Source organism: Bubalus kerabau, chromosome 14 (genome assembly GCF_029407905.1).
Source record: "Bubalus kerabau isolate K-KA32 ecotype Philippines breed swamp buffalo chromosome 14, PCC_UOA_SB_1v2, whole genome shotgun sequence".
In the NCBI taxonomy this organism is placed as follows: domain Eukaryota; kingdom Metazoa; phylum Chordata; class Mammalia; order Artiodactyla; family Bovidae; genus Bubalus; species Bubalus kerabau.
Genome location: NC_073637.1, coordinates 68,735,526 through 68,759,670, shown reverse-complemented (window position 1 = coordinate 68,759,670; position 24,145 = coordinate 68,735,526). Strand labels below are relative to the sequence as shown.

The following is a 24,145-nucleotide window of genomic DNA, read 5'->3' as shown; positions in this document are numbered from 1 at the left end:
GGGGAAGAGTGTGATTTTGGCACTTTTGTTAAAGACTCATTTTGTACCCTGGGGGGGAAGAATCAGAAAACAAAAAAAAGGACCAAGTCCTTCTTATAGTTAGACATACACAATGAAAAGAAAGCAAATTCAGGAGACAAAGTTCCTTTGATAATAAAGGAAGTAGGAAGAATGGAATAAATGGTTAATTAACACGTTTTCTGGAGTTTCTTAGTCATTGCATCTAGTCATATAATGTGCCCAGCAGAAGTTGGGGAAAGGTTTTTACCATTGTGTTACTGGGGTTTTTCCTAACTCGTAAAATGTGATTGGGAGGAAGAAGAGTAATAGTTTAAAATTACAGCTTAGTTCAACATAAAGAAGTTGGGGTTTTGCATTTGGTTTTTGGCAGAAATGGCAGATCCCTGATTCACAATGTTAAATTTTAGATGGCCTGTCTTCTGCTGATCCCAGTTCTGATTGGAATGCGCCAGCAGAAGAGTGGGGGAACTGGGTAGATGAAGAAAGAGCCTCACTTCTGAAGTCCCAGGAACCAATTCCTGATGATCAAAAAGTGAGTAAAAGGATCGGTGGATATGTTTATTTCTCTGTGCATCCAGCTGTATTGGAATTATTAATGTATCCGGGGGTCGAATTGCTTCAGAGAGGCATTCTAATCATACTAGCTTCAATCATCTTAGGGTCGCATGCCTTCTCACTATTACTGTTTCTTCTTTCCACAGATTATTGAGGATTCTGTGTGGAAAGTACTATTATATACTGATAAGAAAACAAACGCACAATTCCTGTCCTCTTACCAGAATTATTATATCAGCCTACCAACTCTTGGTGTGTTTAGATAAAAGCAGATTGGTTCTCAGTAAAAAATTAAGGAAAGCTTCATAGCAAGATAAGACTGAGAACATTATGAGAAAGGGACCAAGGAAAGTAACATGTTTGATGGGGAGGAACAATACACGTGTGGAATCGACTGGTGGTAGGATCAGTGGTTTCTATGTCAGTCTTCCCCTTCTAGGCTTCATTCCTTAAGGAAAGGGACTGTGAAGTTCCTGTTTTTGTAGCTCCAGCAACATGTTTGGCATTTAGTAAATAGATGAAACGAATGATGTACATTGCCACAGTTTTATGGAATTCTGTAAGTAATGAGAACGTAGGGCAGCCTTCAGACCAGGGATAACCTGGTCATTGCTCAGGTTAGAAAAACTAGGCTGGATATTGCAGAAAATTGAGAAGACTGATTTTGGAGCCTCTTTTGTACTATTTTGATTACATAAATCAGGGCAGGAGATAATAAACTAAGTTGATAGCTTTGAAAAAGAATGGAAGTGGTATTTGCAAGAGACACTAAGCTACTGATTGAACTTTTCTGCTGGTTAGTTTTTCTATTAAAAAAAAAGTCAAAGAGAAGATAATTATTATTATCATACCATTATTATCATTATTATTAATTATTATTATTTATTATTATTATCATTACCATTATTATTCAACAAAGATTAATTGCATCTGCCATGGGTCAGATATTGTGCTAGTAGAGAAACAAAATATAATTACTGCCTTCAAGGAGCCTACACTCCAGGCAGGGAGGAGAGGAAGGAGACCAGCACTCTGGAAGATAATGGTAATGTTATAATATATTAGGTATTCTGAAAGCACTTTGGAGTTTTAGCAAAGGCATCCCAGAGGTAAGAGCATAATGTATAGCAAAGAGGGGTCAGAAATGAGACTGGAGAGAAAAGCAGAGGGAAGATTCCACAAGCCCTTGAATACTATGCAAAAAACCTTGGATTTTGTCCTATAAATAATGGGAGAATCTTAAAGTGGTTTGTTTTGTTTTTGTGGGATTTTTTTGTTTGTTTTTGTAGGGTGTTTTTTTGTTTCTTTTTGTTTTGTTTTTTTTTGCTACTTTGGTAATGCCTGTAGATAAAGGAATGGAGGCATATGAGAATACCAGTTTAAACATTGTTTTAGTAGACCTGTACAGTAGTGGTAAGAATGGTATACAGAGTAAGGGAGAGGTTTGAAAACAATTAATTGAAGCAAAATCAACAGAACATGGGATTAGAATTGATTGGAGAATCATCAAAAATGACTTCAAGAACACTTAGGTAACTGGGATGGTGAAAGTGGTGTTCCCAACAGAGAAAACAGAAGCTAGTTAACTGAGGGGAAAGGTGGTTGGTTCAGTTTGAGATGTGTTAGATGCGGGGTGTTTTGTAGATTTGCTTAAGAAAAGTGGCACACGGGCTTAGCTGTTGAGCGCCATGTGGGATCTTCCCAGACCAAGGATCAAACCCATGTCCCCTGCATTATAAGGTGGATTCTTAACCAGTGGACCACCAGGGAAGCCCAGAATGTCCATTTTTTTCATGAGTTAAAAGATGTCAATTTCAGCCTTTTTCCCATGAACAAAAATAGTGTTCTACCATACAGAACTACATTTCTCTTATGGATGGATTATAAATTGGCTGAAAAGCAGACTGACCAGAGTCCTTATGACCTGAATATCCTTCAGAGGGTGCATCTTTTCATATGATATTTTCATCATTATGAGCCTGTGGTAAAAACTTCTGTGGAAGTTTCTCCACGGCTAGTAACCGACTTGGACTGAATGTCTCTTAACCAAGATTCTAATTTGCTATTTTTGTCATGCACAGTATTATTTTTAATGACATTCCTTCTCGCATTGTTTTTTGTTTTTTTTTTAATTAAGCCTTTTGAGGTAATTTTAGAGTCACATGTACTTAAAAGAAATAATACAGGGGAGGGAGGAGGGAAGAGGGTTCAGGATGGGGAACACAGGTATACCTGTGGTGGATTCATTTTGATATTTGGCAAAACTAATACAATATTGTAAAGTTTAAAAATAAAACTTAAAAAAAAGAAAAAAATAATACAGAGAAAAAACACCTGTACCCAGGGGCCCCCAATGATAACATCTTGCAGAACTCTAAGACAATATCACAACCAGGACCTTGACACTAATACAGTCAAGATTCAGAACATTTCTAGGGCTTCCCTGGTGGCTCAATGGTGAGGAATCCACCTGCCAATGCAGGAGACAGGTTGTATCCCTGGTCTGGGAGGATCCCACATGCTGCGAAACAGGAGAGCCTGAGAACTACAACTACTGAAGCCCACATACCACAACTTGAGAGCAGTCCCCACCCGCCACAACTAGAGAAAAGCCCACACAGCAGTGAAGACCCAGCATGGCCCCCAAAATAAATACCAATAAAAATTTTTAAAAGATGCAGAACATTCCTAGTCTCTTTATGAAATACCTGTTTATATCTTTTGCACGTTTTCCAACTGGATTGTTTGTTTACTGTTGAATTTTGAGTGTTCTTTATATAATCTGGATACAGGTCCTTTGTTGGATATATGATTTACAGATACTTTCTCTTCCTCTGTACCTTGTTGTTGTCTTAACAGGGTCAAATTCGATTTTAATGCAGATAGCTCTGTGTTTAAATAAAATGAATGACCTGTGAAATGAACTTTTAAAAACCAAGGTTTGCACAGCTCTAATTATCATGTAGTGAGTACTGAAAGATGTAAGAAAAAGGGGTTTATCATAAACAAATAGAAGAGTGAAGAGTTTTATTATTTTGTGTGTGATTCAAGTTCAGTTTTATTACTACTAATATGTAGAATTTGGGAGAAAAAGACTAAACCTAATAAATTATTTCCTAAATTCTGAATAAAGAAAACTTCATTGATTCATTTCAGTACTTTTGCTTTTAACATCAGGTTTCAGATGATGATAAAGAAAAGGGAGAGGGAGCTCTTCCAACCGGAAAATCTAAAAAGAAAAAAAAGAAAAAGAAGAAGCAAGGTGAAGATAACGCTCTTGCACAGGTAAAGTATCAAAACAATAGACATCCTTCCTTAAGCACCTACTACTGACTTATGAAAGGATCATTTGTAGATGCTAGGAAAATGCAGAGATATAAAGACAGGATATGAGACATCAGATTTACTTCTTGTTTGAAAAGTCATAGAATGTTTTAAAGATTTTATATATCATACTGTAATAAAAAGATTGTTGCTCTAAAGAAAATCATATCAAAGATATAAACCAAAAGCAATTGACTAAAATTCTAAATTAGTGCACCTGGGTTTATAGTATGATGAAATGAAACAGATGTTATGGCACTGCACACTTAACAGAAATTCCTCGAGCAGTGGAATTTAGCAGGTTAGAACTTTAATACAGTTATGAAAGCCATGTGCATAACAAGGGGTATCTTGCACTTGACTCTGAGTTTGCTGGCTGTTGCACTTGGTATCCTTTCCTGATATTTTTGGCTTTTAACAGAAACTTTTTCTTTGGTCTTTTCCTATCTGGGAAAGTATTTCTAGATTTTAATATAGATGAAAACAGGTTAATTTCAGGTGTACTAGATTACTAGAAATATGCATGGCTTTGTTTTTGAAAGCATTATCACTATTACATTGCAGCTTATGAAAATCTTGTTCCTCATCTGTAACTTTGTGGCTAATTGTGTTCATTCCTTTAAATGTAGGAGATAGCCAAAATATTTAGAGAACAGGCTACATAGTAATTTTCCTACTTAATTAAATTGTGAAAGTTCCTTTGCTGGTGTTCTTTTTTTCTTATTATTATTGCACTGGGTCTTGGTTGCTTCGCACAGACTGACTGGGGCGCTGGGGGCTGCTCTTCGTCGTGGTGCCAGCTTCTCACTGTGGTGGCTTCTTGTAGAGCACACACACTGGGCGCACAGGCTCAGTAGTTGTGCGCACATGGGCTTAGTTGCTCCCTGGCATGTGGAAACCTCCCGGACCAGGGATTTGAACCCGTGTCCCCTTTATTGGCAGATGGATTCTTATCCACTGTACCACCAGGGAAGTCCTGTGTTTTTAAATACAGTGAATAAGTATATAATCACTTAAATATATTTAAGTGTATTTAATTCACTTATATACAGTGAATAAGAGAGTAAATCAATCTGTCTTCATATCTCTGTTCTGCCATTTACTGGTTTTTTGTTTGTTGTATTTTGCACAAGTTACTTAACTGCATAGGTTGCTTTTGAGAATTAAATGAGATCTGTGAAGTTCTAGCCTATGCATAAGTGATTACATTTTGGATTTTTTTTTCTTTCTTACCATTTACAATGATGTCATATTTAATATATTCTTATTCATAACTTCTTTCACATACCTAAGCATGTAATGTATTTTTAAAAATCTATAAAGGCCTAAGAATGAAAATGTTTAAACTTGAAAAGAACCTTAGAATTTATCTACACAAATTTTAAAGTTGAGAAAACTACAGTTTGAGGAAATCAAAAATTTGTCCTTGATATTTTATGACATGCCTATCCATGTCCTTTCTACTGTCAAAGCTTAATTTATCTAGAAAATGCACTTATATATATATATATTTCATGCCTTATGCTACCGCTGCTGCTAAGTCACTTGTCATGTCCAACTCTGTGCCACCCCATAGATGGCAGCCCACCAGGCTCCCCCATCCCTGAGACTCTCCAGGCAAGAACACTGGAGTGGGTTGCCATTTCCTTCTCCAATGCATGAAAGTGAAGTCACTCAGTCGTATCCAGCTCTTAGTGACCCCATGGTCTGCAGCCCACCAGGCTCCTCCGTCCATGGGATTTTCCAGTAGCATTTCACTTAATGACTTCTTCATGCCTTGAAGAAGTCATTAAGTGAAATGCTATTTCTAAAGTCTTAAAATATCAACTAATTCACCATGTAATTTTTCTAAAAGGAAAAAGTACTAGTTTTTTGTTTAGTAAATTAAATGATTCCCATTTGAGGTTGTGAGTGTGTTGCTTTTTAGTTTACAGAAGATTTAAATCCCTGAAGAAAACAGGAATGATGAACATACCAGAGATTTTTTAAATCTTTGAATAATAATGACTTTTTTATGCTCTCTTAAGCTCTCTTAATTTATGCTCTCAAATTATCTTCTTGAGAAATATCTTCTGGACATTGGTACTATAAACCAAGTATATTTTAATTCATGAAATGATTTATAAATGCACTGCTTTTCTCTGTAGGACACAGAAGAATTAGAAAAAGAGATTAGAGAAGAGCTTCCAGTGAATACCTCTAAAGTCCGTCCAAAACAGGAAAAAGCTTTTTCTTTGAAGACCATAAGCACTAGTGATCCAGCTGATGCACTAATCAAAAATAGCCAGGTAACTTTTTGATATCCAAGAAATAAAATTTTGATGACTAGAGAATTGTATTAATACTAATATTTTATTGAAACACTGTGCTAAACATTTTTAATACACCAAATTGCCCTCACAGCAACCCGAAAAGAAAAGGTACAACCCATGTTATGAATGAGGTTAGAGAAGTTGAATAAGTTGGCCCAAGTCCTACAACTGTCAGAAGCAAAACTAGAGAAAGCCACGAGACGGTTTCTTTTTCTTATTAAATACATAGGCATCCAAGGGACAGATACATGGCTTACAGAAAATGTGAGTAGTTGCACTTTCCCAAAAGCTTGCACATAATGTATTATGACTGTGGTCCAGTCTCTAGAATGTAGCATTTTTTTAAATGTAGTGACAGTATCTTAAAATGTGTGCCATCTGTGGAAAATTTCGATATGTCAGAAGGGACCATTTTATAAAAGGCCTAGACCAGTGACACAAAGCCCATAGCGCTTTAAAGTCTGATTTCTAATTTGGCAAGTTGTATCATTTAGAAATACATGAAATATTAATAACTATGAAATTGTTCATGGTTCTCATTCAAAATGTGTATTGAGAATCTCCCACACTATTTAAAGTTCTGGAGATACAGCAAAGAACAAAGCAGAAAAAAATATCCCTGCCTTTATGGTGGCACTTACATATGTAATGAAACAGCTTTAATATTAAGACCACAGAGGGTCATGTGACATTTTGATAAGTCATTTTCAGAAGTCACCTTGTAAAGGGTATTTGAGTCCTTTTGTGATTTAATATAGAGAAGTGAGAGGATGGAGGGTAGGAAGAGATTTAAAATGAGTACTAAAACTTTGGAATAAATACAGGGAACATTAATAAAACTGAACCAAGCGACATAATTGCAGCTTCAGATACCTGAAATAGAAAGGAGTCCTGGTAGTTACCTAGGCACGCACATCTTCCTCTTTGTTTCCTTTCTTGTTTTGCTTTTTTGAATTCATGGAGCCTAGAAGAACAAGGGGCAAGAGAAGTAGGACTTACCCTTGTATTCAAAATCATCCTCACAGATAGGGCTTAAGGGTGAGATGATCTCTGACTCATCTGTTCCAGCCTCACTGCACATACCACAGTTTCTGTCCTTTATCTGCCCTAAACATTCATTAATAGTTCGGCCTCATTCTGGCAAATCAGTTAGTTGACCGCTCTGCTCCCAGGTTGGAGAGGAGAGGCGAAACTCAAGTTTGGCCCTGAGCATTTATAATTTCACTACCAGACTCTCACTAACTCTGAAGATTTGAACCTGAGTTTTACCAGTTGCTTTAATAGATTAGGACTAGTAGCTATAGTCTGCTTTATCTGAGGCCATCTTTTTCCTTGGGGAGAAAACTGAAGCTGTTGCTGCTGCTGCTACTTGAGATATCCCTACCTCATGAGAAGGAGAAAAGGAGATGTCACTGCTGGTAGTTCAGAAAGTTGCTGTTTTTGACTTTACAAGAAAAGCTTTTGAGGAGGTGAGAGTTTGTGGGAAAATGGACAGAACCATTGAATACCAACACATGAAAAAATCCTGTTATTTGTAATGAAAAAGACAAATGTAAAAGTTAATGAAAACTAAATTATTCACTCCTCTTTGAGATTCAGTAGACATCTTATAATTTTACACATTTAATCATTTTTATCTCAACCTGTATTTGTGGATATTGTAGTTAAAGATTTAATTGGTTGTTTGTCACTAGAGGGCAGGCATGAGTTGTAGTGCTTCTGCTGTAAATGATTCATTCACTATCTTTGTATTTCAGCTGAGCAGCCTCTTGTTATTACTATGACATTTGATTTTTTTAATGAAAACCTAAGATAATTTTATTTCAAAATAGCCTATCAAGACTCTTCCACCTGCTATTTCTACCGAGCCATCTGTTATTTTATCAAAAAATGATTCTGACAAAAGCTCTTCCCAAGTGCCACCGATGCTACAAGAAACAGATAAATCCAAGTCAAATACTAAGCAAAATAGCGTGCCTCCTTCACAGAGTAAGTAGTCCTCATTTTGGTTCTTTTGGTGTTCTCTGTACTCTTTATAGGTGTCACTGTCTTGGAAGTCTAAAGGATTACTGAGTTCAGTTCAGTCACTCAGTCCTGTCTACTCTTGTGACCCCATGAAAGGATTACTGGAGCAGCCCTTTCCTCCTTTGCAAAGCCTAGATTCCTGGGAACCTTGCAGAGCTCAGTTGTGGGGGCCAGGGAGCTAAAGTCACTCAGGCCAAAGTAGGGAGCCCTTGGTATCTGCCCCTACTCTCTGGGTCCCTCCCTTTTTCTGTGCACAAGTTCTTGAAACCGTGCCCCCTCCCCGCCCTTTTTCCCCTTCAGCCACCTTTAGTGTCCACTTTACCCACTTTCACTTTTGCTACTTAGATTGAGTCTTGTAAGTGGTGGTTTTTTAGGTCAAAATGATGAACTATCATCCATGTGGTTAAACCACATAATACATTGAAATTGAGGAAAAGAGAGGAGGGCAGCCGGAGAATAACCTAAAAACCTGTAACTAGAACTTGAAAATGTGAACATAAAATTTGAGGCATTATCAGTGGATTTCAAAGCATGTTTTTATTGACATTGCTTTTATATTTTTGAAACAGAACAGTGTTTACCATCCTCCTGACGTCTCTTTCACTCTCCCCTTTTTTTTTTTTCCTTTTAGCCAAGTCTGAAACTAGTTGGGAATCTCCCAAACAAATAAAAAAGAAGAAGAAAGCCAGACGGGAAACGTGAATTTTTTTTCTTCCTGAATTGGACATGTGTTTGCAAACACTGTCTTGAAGATTATGCTGTTTATGCAATAATTTGTGAACATGTACAGAGTTTTATATAAATTTAAACCAGTTTTTAAAACAAAACTGTGAACACGACCACCGTAAAAATGGAATCAAAGGAAAGTTAATTTATGAAATTAAGAGGTCAGCAGAACATGCTGCAGCGCTGGAAGACACTTGGGAAGGCCACTCTAACAAGAGCGATCTTAAGGTTATCATCCTGGTTTTACAGCAGTGCCCTGTTTACAACAGATGTGCCCTATCTCATCTGCAGCTAAGGAATAAAGGATTCTGATTAGAGAGAAGGCTGCCTACAAACTAGGAGGCGGCTTCTTGGATCTTATGCACGGAACTTAAACCATTTGAATCTGTTTTATGCTTAAATCAAAGTGCTTTGATCAAATGCATAATCTGCCATATCTTTACATATTTGTTGGTAGCAATTTGTATTAAAGAAATCACAAGTGCAAATAAAAAGTCATTTATTATTTAACTAAACTGTCATGGTTTAGTTTACAATTTTTAAAATGTTCTTAAAACATTCAAAACGCAGTTGACACTTGTATGGCTTATGAAGTTATTTTTTGATAGTCTTACTTTACTTGAATTGTTCAAAGTACAGTATATTTTAAGTTAAGAAAGGTAAACTCTATGTATTTGTTTTATACTTTTAAGGTTCCAACTCACAAATAATGCTCTTGTGTATGATTTGAGAACTTTCAGGCAAAATCCAACTTATATTTTTTTCCTTTCCCTAGCAATTACTTTTTCCCAGCATCAATTCTTCTTTGTTACTAATACTTTTTTGACTTTACAAGTGAAATCTTTCACAAACTAGTTATACAGACAGAACTTTGAGTACATGATGGAGAATGAAAAACTAGAGTCAGACAGCTTTAATTGACATTGTCAAGACCTCCAGTTATCAGGAATACATTTTTTTACTGCCTTAACCTGTAGTGCGTAGAATATGCATCAATTTCTTGAAGGGGATTCGTGTTTTTATAAGAATTTTCATGTAATTATTGCAATCGTGATCAAATAAGGAACGTTTCCTGCTTGAAACTGTATTGATTTAAATGATGTGTGAGACGTTTCACCGTTTTCAGGCACTGTGTAATTCTATTGTAATAAACTGGCAGGTATCTTTGTAACTATAAATAGTGCATGCTCAGCCATGTACACTGTAAATAGCCTTTACCAAACGTGTTTGACAAGGACCATAATTAACATCACTTAGTGAATTGTGATAAAGAAAAAAAGCCATGACTTATTTGATGTGATTGGCTTAATTGTTTTTCTGTGGCGCCAGAATGAAACTGTTTAACAGCTGTAACCAATGGTACTGATCTATCCATCCAGTTCTGTCTCTTCTATTTGATTGTGGTTTGATAGTATTGCATTGTCACACCGGAAAGCTAAAGAAACAGAATGGTTTCAGTTTTGCTGAAGACTGGCCTTATTAATGGACAGCTTTCCTAACAAGCGATTATTAACTTTTATCAGGTGTTAACATCTGTTTCAGGAACACGGCAGTATGTTTACATGTCAGAAGTTTTGTTTAATTCTATGATATTTCTAAATTGATTTGTTTAAATAAATTCAACAAATGGATAGCATTGTTTTTATTTGCTTCAGTATCGGGATAAATAAGCTGAAGTGCCAGGAGTGAATTTCTTGAAGTGACTGTATTAGCTTTATATAGCTGCTTCCTAAAGAGATCCAAGGATTCCTGCTTTGCAGCACTTTGTAAAGGCATCAGCAAAGGAGAATTCAATAGGAAGTCTGTGTAATTTTAGAATGTGCCAAAAGATCTATGCTCAAAAAATTTAATTGAACTCTCTCAACTCTACCTCACCATTTCTTTATCTTAGAATTGTGTTGGCTGTGTTGAATGTCAGACTTTTTATTTCTCCATCTTAGTATCATTGAACCACCAACGCCGGGTGTTATAAATACCTTCTTTTGAGGGGAGATGGGTACAGAGACAGAGAAGTGCCCTTCTAAATTGGGGTGGATCCGAGATGGAAATAAATACCCATCCCTTCTCTCTGGCTCAAGAACTAGGGCATGGCTTTTATATTTCAAGAGATGGCAGCTATGAGTGTTAAAATTACTATCAGTTTATTCTCTTACACATGCATGAGGTGCAGACTGTTGCACAGTTAAAATATCATTCATTGTTCATCGCTCTCCACTTGTTCCATAAATGTTTATGACATGAAAGCAGTTTCTGGCATCTGAACCAGAGGAATTGTTTTCCAGCATCAACTCAAAAGACATTAAAATCCAGGGAGGAGGGGAAGAGAGGAGAACTGTTGTCCTTTGGAGGCTTGGATTAGACGTTCCCCCAGCCACTAGTAGGGACATAAGTGACCCCTTTAAAACTTTCATCAGGCCTGAAGGGGATCCTTGTTCTGATTAATAAAGCCTCCTAGAGAAACTGTTTAAATAAAACTCACCTTCATCCTGACCTGTCTCCCCATACTTAGTGAAAATCCTTCCTGTCCTGGAGCAGGGAGTAATGGGTTAGGACTTCCCCAGACTGGAATCCTACCTCTCTGTACCCTACATTGAGCAAAACAACAGTTGAGAGAGTCCAAAAGACAAGTATTGAAATAAAATGTCATTAATGTAATTGACCATGTTTCCTTTGTGCATGCATTTTATTGGATGGGAAGTGGAAATAAGTCATCTGAATCTATTGGTATTATTTCAGAGACTAATCCAGTTTGTACTTGGGTTAAAGATACTGAAGGGCAATATTTAACTACAGAGTTTAGTTTTTCTTAAAAACAGTCCTCTTAATATAGTGTGAAATGTCTTTCAAATTTTAGAATTTAGGCTTGAGATGTCTAATAGATGTCTTAAGACTTTCCTATAAACTCATTGCACAAACTGGAATTACCTTCCAACAGACTTAGGGAATGCAAATATGTTATTTGTAAAATGCATTGAGTATTGTAAATAAAACAAGCCATTTTTGTTTTGTTTAAATTGCTCATTACAGTTCTCTTATGGGAGGGGACTGTGCATCCTAAGCTAGTCTAAGAGGCTTGATGTTGTTAATGTTTCTAAACTCGAGGTTCTATATGTTTCAAATGTTCTTGATGCTCTGAAACCATAGGTGCCCTTGGCGGTTTTAACCACTGGAAAAGGCAGAAGTGTTCAGAGTGAAGCATCTCTTGAGCTCTCCCTGTTTGTGACACAGCGTTGTCTGTGGGAAACAGCTTCCATCGTCTTAGCAGTAGATGTAACTCACCAGGGGCAGTGTATCACTCGTGTCAACCCTTTTAAGGAAATTAGACTCAAATTGGCATCATTATTTTAGAAGTTTATTTCTCTTTCATGTCCGTCTGAGAAAGCAGTCCAGAGCTGCTCTGACCTTTGGCGGGACCAGGCGCCCAGGGTCCATCCTCCTGTGTTGCTCTTCCGCGTTCTCAGCGTGCAGCATCCGTGTCACGCCTGCAGACAGCCGCACCAGTTAGAAACCCCCTCTCAGCATTTCTGCCCCCTTCCTTGAAGAGCTCTTAGCAAGTTATTTACACCACACAGGCTTATCCACGCAGTCACTTGATCCTACTAGCTTCAAAGGGGCATGGGAAATACTAAGTCTCTATCCTGGGCTGTCACGGGCCAAATTAACATTCAGGTTTCGTGACTGAGGAAGCAGCAGAGAGCGCGCTATCAGGAACAGCTCGCCGTCTTCTGGCACAGGGTTGGCGTATATCGTATATTGGGCAGCCAAGCATCACTTTCAAGGGCAGGTTAGCTTTTCCCATTGAGCAGAAATTTAAAATCTCTTGGATGCTAACATATGTAATAGATTCTGAAAGAAATTTCTGCCACTCGATGCTTTAAATTGTAGAGACCTAGAGGCTTAAAGAAACTTAATAGCCTGCTATCACACATTCACTGCAAGTATAGATTATAACAATTTGCCAGGAAGATACCCTGGTGTATAATCTTTTAAAAATTAAAAGGCATTATTACTATTCAAAATAAAAAATTTCTAATCCTAGCATCAAGACAGGTATATGAGGTGCTTGTAAAATGTTTGCTACCTACCTAATAATAATTAACAATACTGAGGTTCATGAACAGGCTAATCTGAAGAAAAATTTAAGCAGATTCAAGGTCATCCCCATGATAATGGCATTCTTATTTGTATGTGTGCTTTCCTTTTTTATTTATTGTATCAAAGCCTTCAAAATGAATATATGTAACATGTACATAAATTATAAAGCATAATAAAATGAACACCTCTGAAACCACCATTCTGCTTAAGAAATAGAACGTTACCAGTAGGGGGTGTTGGGGGTTTGGTAACAGGATCAAGCGGCGGGGGTGGGGGGTGTTGGAGGGGGCTGCGGAGGTGTGGACGAAAATAGCTGCTCTCAGATAGCCAGGGTTGGCACAGGTCCTTATCGGTGCCAGAACTGACTAGGGGTCCCAGGTAACACCCGTCACCAGGTCTCGGAAGGCTGTTTTGACGGCCTCACTGGTGCGGCTTCCTAAAGTCATCCCACCGACATCTGGTGGGAAATTGTTGGGATGAACACGCAGTGAATCACCGTGCGCGAAGAGTGCCCTCGGAGTTGTGCGATGCACACTTCACGTGGCAGCCTTTCCACAAGGAAGGATAGCGAGGCTCTTTGCTGGATGCTGCTCCCCCAGGCTCAGAAGAGCCGTGTGCGTCCTGCTTAGGGCAAGGGCATCTTGTGAAGTGTGCCGGGGCTACAGACTTTCTGACAGACACCACAGGGCTTTGTGGCAGATCAGCCAGAGCTCTGAGCTCCTTAAGACACTAGAATTATGAATAATTTCTTTTTTAAACCGTCTTCCATGATTTTAAAACATATTGCTGGGAGTAATTGGAGCTATTCCCACTTCTCATCAAAACTGAAGTGACCACGATAATGAACAATGGCAGAAAACCTGCCTTAGCACTGAAACTAGGAAAGGGGCATCCAATGCCAGAAACGGAGGCATCTGTGTTACTAGCAGTCAAAATCCAGAAAATTTTCAAAGGAATTAAACAGATCCAATAGCAGGAAGTCTAACCATTTAATCACAAAGCAGAAAAAGTTCATGATCATGACACTAAGCTGAAGTATTCAATCCAACAACTATTCCAAAATTAGATTAAAGTTGGAGAGATACTTACGTCAGATTCATTAAAGTCAAACCAAGGCAGGGTTACTTGGCTAGTCAACATTGTCTTACGTGTTAGCAGTTAAGAAAAATTTTAAATTGGTAAACATCAAAGAAGAAAGAAATCATTTTTTCCTGATTGCATACCTAGAAAACCCAAGAGGTTGTAATAAAAAGCTTATGAGCACCAGAAAGAGGATACACTAAAGTGGCTGATAACACAAAAACAGAATATACTAGAGTAAGTACCTACAAAAGGAAATGGAAAACAAAAAAACTACATCACCACTAAAGTTACCAAATATTTAAATGTGGACAATCTTTTGTCCACTTTTTTTTTTTAAGTTTTTATTGAATTTGTTAGAGATGTTGCTTCTGTTTTATGTTTTGTTTTTGGCCATAAGGCACATGGGAACTTAGCTTCCTGACCAGGGGTCGAACCATTTGAAGCCAGGAGTCTTAACCACTAGACTGCCCTTTTATTTATTTTTTTGGCTTCACCCTGCGCTTGCAGGACATTAGTTCTCTGGACATGCTCAGGCCCTGGCAGTGAAAGTACCAAGTCCTAACCACTGGACTGCCAGGGAGTTTCCATAGCTACCATATCTAGAACTAAATGTTTCAAAAAAGATACAAGGCCAAATGAAAACTAGTCTTTTTGAAGGTCAGAATAACAATCTAACAGATGAAAAACTGTCCTTTATTTGGAAAGCAAAAATATCAGTATTTCCCAAATATATGTTAAATTCAATTCCAGTTAGACTGCAACTGCAAAGACTATGAAAACAAATAATGTGAAAAAAATGAAGTGAGAAAAAGTAGTGGGTGGCTACAGGAGAGGGCCAGGGGAACCTGCTCATGAATACCAGTTATGAGAATAAACTTTAAAATGCCTTGCATCTATCAGGGTTCTCAGCTGTAAAACCCAGTCTCCTCTGGCTAGTTCATGCTGAAAAAGAATCTGGAAGCACGAGAGATGTAGATTTCCTTGCCACCAGGAATAGCACCTGGCCTCTTTCAAGGGCTGCTCAGCAAAAAGGCCACCCACCAGCTCCTCTGCGGATGCTCAGGACTGACTCCTGACTCCACAGGGGCTGCGTCTGCACCGCTGGAGGCCACGCCACGGGTGTCCACAGCTGGCTCTGCCCAGGCCTTCTCTCCCTCCCTCCTCTCATAGCCTTGGGCAGAGGCACGCTCCCATCGGTGTGTGCCAAGCAGCAAGGGGTACTGCAGAATGAACTTCGGCAATGTGAGGAACTCCAAACATACGAACGTTCAACATTTATTGAGCACTACACCAGTGCAATTTAATAAGTTGTCAGTAAGAGGATAGGTCGGAAGAACAGGATGGGGAATCCGGAAATACATTCGTGGTAATTTTGTTTACAGTTTAGGTGGTGTTTAGTTTCAGTGGTAAAAGGTTGATTTCTTTAATAGGTGCCACGGCACAACAAAGAAAAGAAAGCTGGATCGCATCGTGCCTTATATATGAATATAAACCCCAGTTGGATTTAAGACCGAAAAAAAATTTTTTTTAATCTTAAACGACAGTATAGGAAACTACATGTACAACTCAGGAGTGGAGGAGATACTCTTTTTTCTTTTTCTTATAAAGGAAGTTTTTTTCCAGTTTCATTAGGAGAATTAACGTGTATCACTTTATATGCAAAGATGTTCTTAACCAAGAACTGGAAACCTAAAAGCTATGAAAAGAGAAGATACACATATTCAACTGCATACAATTTTTTTAAACTTTCAAAATGCTTTATTTTGAAATAATTAAAGACTCACAGGAAGTTGCAAAAATAGTCGAGAGCGGTCCAGTGTCCCCTCACCCAATTCCCCCCAGTTGCAATCTCTTACAAAAATATGAAACTAGGAAAAAAAAAAAAAACTATGGAGCACAGAAATGCAAACAGAGACCAGGTGGCAGGAAATCAAGAATCTCTGTAAACAGCAGGAGGACTTGGGCAAACAAAGAAAAGCAGGAACCTCCAGACTGACAGGAAATCACACATTTTGGGTGATAAGATTCTCAGAAGCACACAAAGAAAGGTGGGGAAAGGCAGAATCTCCTGCAGCCCAAGGTAACCCCTTGCTCATTATGCTCTCATTACAATAAAATTAGCCTTGCAGATAAGAAGTATCCATCTTGCACTCATTCCATGATACTTCTGATCTAAGCTAAATAAGGGCAAAATTCCGTCCTCCTGAGACCGAGCGCAGCCCTGTGGGGCTCTCAGGCATGGAGGCGCTTTTTCCCCCCCATTTCTGGTAGGCAAGACTCCAGCCCCCATGACCTTCCCTGAATTCCAAAGGGCAGATTCCAACAATTGCTGATCACGGGAGGGACAGCCAAGAAACCATCAGAAGCCAGACTAAAGGTCCCGGAGAAGCTCAGCAAGGCTTCCCTGGTGGTTTAGATGGTCAAGAATCTGCCTGCAATGTGGGAGACCTGTGTTCAATCCCTGGGTTGGGAAGATCCCCTGGAGAAGGGAATGGCAACCCACTCTGGTATTCTGGCCTGGCGAGTCCCATGGACAGAGGATCCTGGCAGGCTACAGTCCCTGGGATTGCAAAGAGTCAGCCATGACTGAGCGACTAACACACACAAGTTCATCAAGATTAGGAGACAGGGACTTCCCTGGTAAGCCAGTGGTTAGGTAGGACTCTGCCCTTCTAGTACCGGGGGCATGGGTTCGGTCTTTGGGAAGTTCTGTATGCTGCTTCTGTTGCTATTTACTCACTAAGTTGTGTCTGACTCTTGAACCTCAAGGACTGTAGCCCACCAGGCTCCTTTCTCCATGTATGGTGTTTAGCACAGCAACCCACCCCCACCACCAGCTCAAAATAATATTAGAAGGCCAACAATCCTGCACCCTTGAACCATTGTGATAAAACCTGTCACCAAACTTCCCTGGGTTGGAACACATCATTTTTTGAGGCAGGAGTCTACGGTGTCTGACTTTGCCTGGCAATGTAATAGAGCTATCCTTTCCTACTTCCCCAAAACTCTGCCTCTAAAATTTGACTGGGCACCAGTGTACAGAGAGGCTGAGCTTTCCACATCATTCCCCTTGGGAAGATGGAGCCAGGATGAAAATCAGGGAATATAGCCCGCAAACCCCTCGTTCCCCAGTGAGTATTCCACTTCTTCATTTGTATGCTCCTCATCACTGGTTTTCCAAAGAAACCCAGGGCACCAGTTCCTCACCTCTCTGCCTGCGCTCCCTCTGATAGACTATTCTTGCTTTAATAAACTCTCACTTTACCTTCTTAACCTCCCTGCTTCATCTCCGAATTTTTTCCAAAACAAGGCAAGAACGTTAAATTCACCAAGAACAGTACAATACGCAAACCAGGAAATAGATCCTGTTGGTGCAATCAACAGATTTTGTTCATATTTCACCAGCTTTTCCTTCAGTATGTATACTGGTGCAGTTTATGCAATTTTATTGCATGTGGATTCATGTAATCACCACCACAATCCAAATACAGAACTGTTCCTCACCACAAAGGAACTCCCTTGTGCTTCCTATTGTCAGGGGGAACACACTCACTGAAACCGCCCTCCCTGGCCAGGCACCATGGTAACCATTTGTGAGAGTTATTTTATAACAGGAGGTCCTGGGAAGGAACACAGAACTAATAAGCCACCACCAACCAGAAGAGTTTGGGAAAGGTCAAAAGGAGACACCACCTCCCAGAATCCTCCTCGCTGGCATCCATCTTGGCTGAGCAACGTGTGCAACACCAGGAGGGACCCTGAGTCAGAATGATTGGCCAGAGACAACCTGGAAACTCATTCCATCTCCATAAAACCCGAGACTGCAAGCCATGTGGCTAATGAGTCCTCCTGGGTTCCCTTACCTTCCTGCTCTCTGCCCAGGTGCCCCTCCCCAGTAGTCTTTTGCTTTGTCAGCTTGTGTGTCTCCTCGGACAATTCATTTCCAAGTGTTAGGCAAGAGCCCACTTTCAGGCCCTGAAAGGGGTCCCCCTTCCTGCAACACTGCTGCTGCTGCTGCTGAGTCGCTTCAGTCGTGTCCGACTCTGTGCGACCCCATAGACGGCAGCCCACCAGGCTCCCCCGTCCCTGGGATTCTCCAGGCAAGAACACTGGAGTGGGTTGCCATTTCCTTCTCCAATGCATGAAAGTGAAAAGTGAAAGTCGCTCAGTCATGTCCTACCCAAGCAACACTATTTATACTCAAACACTCCCACTCCCACCCTCATTTCTATCCCCTCACAATCACTAATACATTGCTGGTTATCCTGAGAATGTCATATAATTGGAATCATTCAGCATGCCACCTTTGGGGATTTGCCTTTTCATTCAGTATAATGCCTTTGGACCCATCAAGTCCTGAGGTATCAGGGCGGTCCTCCAGGAATTTTGCTCTCAGCCTGAAGTTACCACCCTCCCTCTGGGTGGGGCCTTAGTTCCTGCAACTCAAAGGTATTGTTTTGTATAGTCTTTGGAGAGAAACCAGGACCCTGCCCCAAGACAGCACTGTGGTTTCTGGATGGCTCCTCCTCTCCCTCTGCATCTCCTCCCTTCCAGATGAGCAACTGTCAATCTGCCCTTTGGAACTCAGGGAAGATCAGGGAGGCTAAATAAATGGCCAAGGTTAGTCCAAAAGGGAAAAATCCCAACCAAGGCTGTTTCACAGGCAAAGCCGCACACAACAGGGAAGGATCTCCTGGTGTCATCACTGTCTGTTACCTCACCACCAGCCAGTCAAGAAAACGACATAGGCTGCAGCTCTCACCCCAAATTTTGCCTACAAAAGCTTTCCCCCCAAAATCACTGGGGAGTTCAGGGGTTTTGAACCTGAGCCATCCACTTTCCTTGGTTGGCCCAACAATAAACCTTTCTCTGCTCCAAACTCTGACATTTTGGTTTGTTTGGCCTCACTATGTGTCAGGCACACGAACCTATGTCCTATAACAGATTCAAAATGTTTACTCCCCAAAACCGTAAAGGCTTCCATTGTACAGGTGGGTATAGCGAAGTTTGAGATGACAAAGGCCCCTTATAACAGATTTTCCTGAAAGCTGCAGGGCCAGACAAAAAAAACTGCTCCGAATCCTGGTCTACTCAACGGGCTGCCAAATGGACTCTGTGTGTGCCCCTTCCAGATGGCAAAGACTGTACTCTCAAAACACAAAACGCCTAAGATCAGTCGGAACAATTACATCAGAGGCACAGAGGGAGAGGGATGGATCAATTAGGAGTTTGGGATTAACAGATATCCATTTCTATATACGAAATAGATAAACAACCAGGACCTACTGTATAGCACAGAAGACATACTTGATACCTTGTAAGAATCTCTTGGGCTTCCCTTGTAGCTCACTCGGTAAAGAATCTGCATGCAGCCCAGGAGACCTGGGTTCAATCCCTGAGTTGGGGAGATCCCCTGGAGAAGGCAATGGCAACCCACTCCAGTATCATTGCCTGAAAAATCTCATGGACTGAGGAGCCTGGTGAGCTGCAGTCCATGGGGTCGCAAAGAGTCAAGCACGACTGAGCGACTAACACTTAAGAATCTATAATGGAGAAGAATCTGAAAAAGAATATATACATTCATAACTGAATCACTTTGCAGTATGCCTGAAAGTAACAACGTAAATGAGCTAGAAATTTTTTTTTAATTTTAATTTAAAAAATATTGTAGGGTTTCCCTGGTGGCTTAGTGGTAAAGAGCCCACCCACCAATGCAGGAGACATGGGTTTGATCCCTGGTCTGGGAAGATCCCACACGCCATGGAGCAGCTGAGCCTGTACACCACAACTGTGGAGTCTGTGCTCTAGAGCCTGGGAGCTGCAACTGCTGAGTCCGCCTGCTGCAGCTACTGAAGCCTGAGCGCCTTAGAGCCTGGGCTCTGCAACAGGAGAAGCCCAAGCTCCACAGCTAGAGAAAAGCCTGCACAGCAACAGCAACGAAAACCCAGCACCACCAAAATTAAGTAATCGAGTAATTAAAAAATCAGTTTAAAGGCCCAGAAGGAGAACGGCAAATTCCTCCTAGAAGGATTTTTGTTCCTTTAAGGTCAGAGTTTTGCAAAGTTGTTTTATCAACCAGCTTTCCCTAATGAGATACTAAAACACCAGTTTTGAAATGTCAAAAAGAGCCCCATCGTGGCCATTCTTAGGGTACAATTTCCCTCATTCCCTACCGTGTGTGTGATAATGTGTGTGTGAAAGTCACCCAGTTGTGTCCAACTTTTTGCAACCCCATGGACTATATAGTCCATGGAATTCTCCAGGCCAGAATACTGGAGTGGGTAGCCTTTCCTTTCTCCAGGGGATCTTCCCAACCCAGGGATTGGACCCAGGTCTCCCACATTGCAGGTGGATTCTTTACCAGCTGAGCCACAAGGGAAGTACCCTATTAAATATTCGCAAGTATAAATTATATAGCTGGCTATGGTATTAGTTGGAGGTTGGCTTTCTGATGCCCCTTGTTCAGGAAAGATGTTTGGCTGGCTTCCTACCTAATTACCCCATCCAGACCCATCTGTCTTTCAGCTAAGCAAATCCCTGTGTCTTTCCACTGGGGGCACTTTCCCTGGTGTCCTTTAATTCAGGTATCTCCAGTATCTTTCAACCAAATAAACCCTCCTCAGTGTATTTCAAGTGAGGAATCAAGTATTTTTTAATCCATCACTGAATAAAACTGAAGACTGTCCGCTTGTAATTGGGAGAGCCAAGACCCAGAAACGACTCACCCAAATTTGTCTGGACCCAGCAAGGAGGTGGGAGGACATAAGTGACCCTTGCAGGTGTTGAGGCAGGAGATAAATGGGCTCCAGGCTAGACATTTATAGCCAGTCATTTATAGTTTACACATCCAGATAGAAATAACAACAGGAACAGGACAAATTGCTGGACTTTGCCTCTGGTGGAGACTTTAAGTTAATAGTAATAGCAAGGGCAGGGAGGAGCTGAGCTCTGCCCAGATAAGAGATAAACAGACCACATATTATTCACGCTTGAGGTCAAGAAGACCTTCCCAACTACCCATGTGCAGAAAGGCTCCTCAGGGGTCAGAAAGGGAGGAGACACTACCCCATTATATGTGATGTCAACCTATCAAGATGGATTTTCGCTGGAAATCCATCTTGGCTAAGAAGAGATGTGCATGCACACAAGGATGTGTGCTCACACAGGGAAGGATCTGAGATAAACCAAACGCAGAATCAAAACCAGGCAGAGCAAGATGATTGGCCAAGAGGGAACCCAAAGCAATGCCCCATAAAACCGATTTAAACTACCACAAGGGTGTGACTCTGAGTCCACCCGTGTGTCTGTCCACACATACTCCTAATAAACATGTTACTTGTTTCACTCCTTCCTGACTCCCTGCTTTTTGTTTTGTGTATTTTATTTTATTTATTTTTTGGTTACACTGGGCCTTCGTTGCCGCAAGCAAGCTTTCTCTAGCTGCGGTGAGCAGGGGCTACTCTTCGTTGCAGTGTGCGGCCTTCTCACTGCGGAGGCTTCTCTGGTTGTGGAGCACAGGTCCAGGCACACGGGCACGGGTTGCAGCACGCAGGCTCAGTAACCGTGCATGCAGGCTCTGGTAGCTATGGCACATTGGTCATAGTTGCTCCCAGAGTGTGGAATCTTCCCAGACCAGGGATCAAACCTGTGTCCCCCACATTTGGCAGGTGGGTTCTTATCCACTGTGCCACCGGGGAAGTCTCTTTCCATCTCTTTGTGGAAATTTATTTCAATAAAGCTGACCGGCCAGGACCTTGTCATTAACCACTGCCCATGTGGTCTAGGGGCTAGGATTCAGCATTCTCACTGTTCCAGCCTGACTTCAGTCTCTGGCTGGAAACCGAAATCCTGCTTGAAGCTGCTGCAGGCCAAGGAGACCTGAGATCAGTACTAAGGCTCCAGATCCTCATAGGGTTCAGGTAAAGGAGAGACGTCTACTCTGGGTTCCTTCATGATCGCCAAAACCTTTGACTGAGAGGAAGTCCACGCAAGGTAAAGGTTGTGAGTTGTTTTATTCTAGGAACTTCCTGAGGACTATGGCCTAGAAGACAGCCACTCAGTTAGCTCTGAAGAACTGCTCCCAGGAAGTAAAGGAGAAGTTACAATATATAGGAACTTTGTTGCAAAAGCATGTAGTCAAAAATGTAAAGATTAACTGCTGATTACAAAGAACAGGCATCTCAAAGATTTCAGTGCTTTTCTATGGGTTGGAAGATGCAAGAATCTGGGGTTGTTGAAATTTTTCCCTAGATAGGCATCTTAACTATGGAGGAGCCAATATATGCAAAGCACAGAATGCTTCCTGTTTTTCTCCTTCCTGCTTTCCCCTCAGTGTGCACTGGTGGAGGGCAACTACGGTGGCTAATGTCTCCATCCTTAGAGAAATCACTGCGGATGGTGATTGCAGCCAGCAAACTAAAAGACGCTTACTCCTTGGAAGGAAACTTATGACCAACCTAGATAGCGTATTAAAAAGCAGAGGCATTACTTTGCCAACAAAGGTTCGTCTAGTCAAGGCTATGGTTTTTCCAGTGGCCATGTGAGAGTTGTAGTGTAGTGTAGTGTAGTGTAGTTGAGTTCCAGTGTAGTCCATGTGAGTGTTGGACTATAAAGAAAGCTGAGCGCTGAAGAATTGATGCTTTTGAACTGTGGTGTTGGAGAAGACTCTTGAGAGTCCCTTGGACTGCAAGGAGATCCAACCAGTCCATCCTAAAGGAGATCAATCCTGAATATTCATTGGAAGGACTGATGCTGAAACTGAAACTCCAATACTTTGGCCACCTGATGCAAAGCGCTGACTCATTTGTAAAGACCCTGATGCAGGGAAAGATTGAAGGCAGGCGGAGAAGGGGACAACAGAGGATGAGATGGTTGGATGGTATCACCGACTCAATGGACATGGATTTGGGTGGACTCTGGGAGTTAGTGATTGGACAGGGAGGCATGGCGTGCTGCAGTCCATGGGGTCGCAAAGGGTTGGACACGACTGAGCGACTGAACCGAACTGAACTTATAGAAATGGAATGGCATGAAACATCGCCCCTGCCCCCACTATCCAAATACTAAAGAGAACATGGATGAATTCCAATATAATGTGGACGAATAAAAAGGCTTGTTTGACTGAAAAGTCAGGTATAATGAAAAACCATTGATAAAAACTCTATTGTAAAAATAACAACACTCGTGGTAAATCAAGAGACTCAATAAGCAATGCAGAAGGGCAAATGACAAATTCAGTGCTGACCAATGATATGGAAAATGGAACAGGATCCTCTGGAGCAGGATCTTTCTGATATGATGCTAGCTGATTATCACTGTAATTAGAGTAACCAGCTTCCCCTGGAGTAGCTTAAACTAACACACATATTTATATCACACTGTCCATGCTGAGCATTTTAAATAAATTACAAATAGCATCACATGAGCAAATCCAGAAACTCAAGACATTTATAAGTAAGATTTTTAAGATATGAAGTATAAAAAGTTGTTTTGAGAATTGCAGGATGGGACCAAGACAAAGCTACCTAGCCTTGTCATAAAGGAGGCATGTTGTATGTCCTTTCAGGCAGGACACAGAGAGACTGGCTGAAGATGCACCCTGACAGGGACTCGAAACTCAAAAACACGGCAATCCTACTGCTTTGCAGGGCTTTAGCGCAAACTCAGAGCATCGGGAAGTCTCTTTAAGACCCTAAGTGTCAGCGAGACATTACAGAGCAGCAGTTGGAGAAGACAACGGTGCTGAGGAGATACTGAGAGCATCTCTGACCCCAAGCAAGTAACTTGGCTGCTGAGCCACAACCAACCCCCTGTCCTCTGGCCCCTGATGCCTACCATTGCCTCCCACGGGGCAGGTTTAACATCTGAAGGAGGAATCTGAAACCATCACAGATGGCGATTATTACCAGAACACAGGGCCTTCTCAACCCCAACCCTATCCACTTGAAACCGTGCAACTTGGATGGGACATGAACCCATAGGCCAGAACTTGAACCTGACCAGAA

General features: G+C 40.9%; 1 protein-coding gene across 5 annotated transcripts in view; it reads left to right on the top strand.

The window, feature by feature from the left end:
* MTDH (metadherin) overlaps positions 1-10,594 on the top strand; it is a 54,552-nt gene extending 43,958 nt beyond the window's left edge. For all 5 annotated transcript variants that reach the window (XM_055546600.1, XM_055546601.1, XM_055546602.1 and 2 more), the window contains 5 exons: positions 429-553; positions 3,754-3,861; positions 6,048-6,188; positions 8,045-8,201; positions 8,869-10,594. In XM_055546600.1, coding sequence (XP_055402575.1) covers positions 429-553; positions 3,754-3,861; positions 6,048-6,188; positions 8,045-8,201; positions 8,869-8,939 — 602 coding nt within the window. In that variant the 3' untranslated portion in view covers positions 8,940-10,594. The remainder of the gene's footprint in view (positions 1-428; positions 554-3,753; positions 3,862-6,047; positions 6,189-8,044; positions 8,202-8,868) is intronic.
* The last annotated feature ends 13,551 nt before the right edge of the window (positions 10,595-24,145 follow it).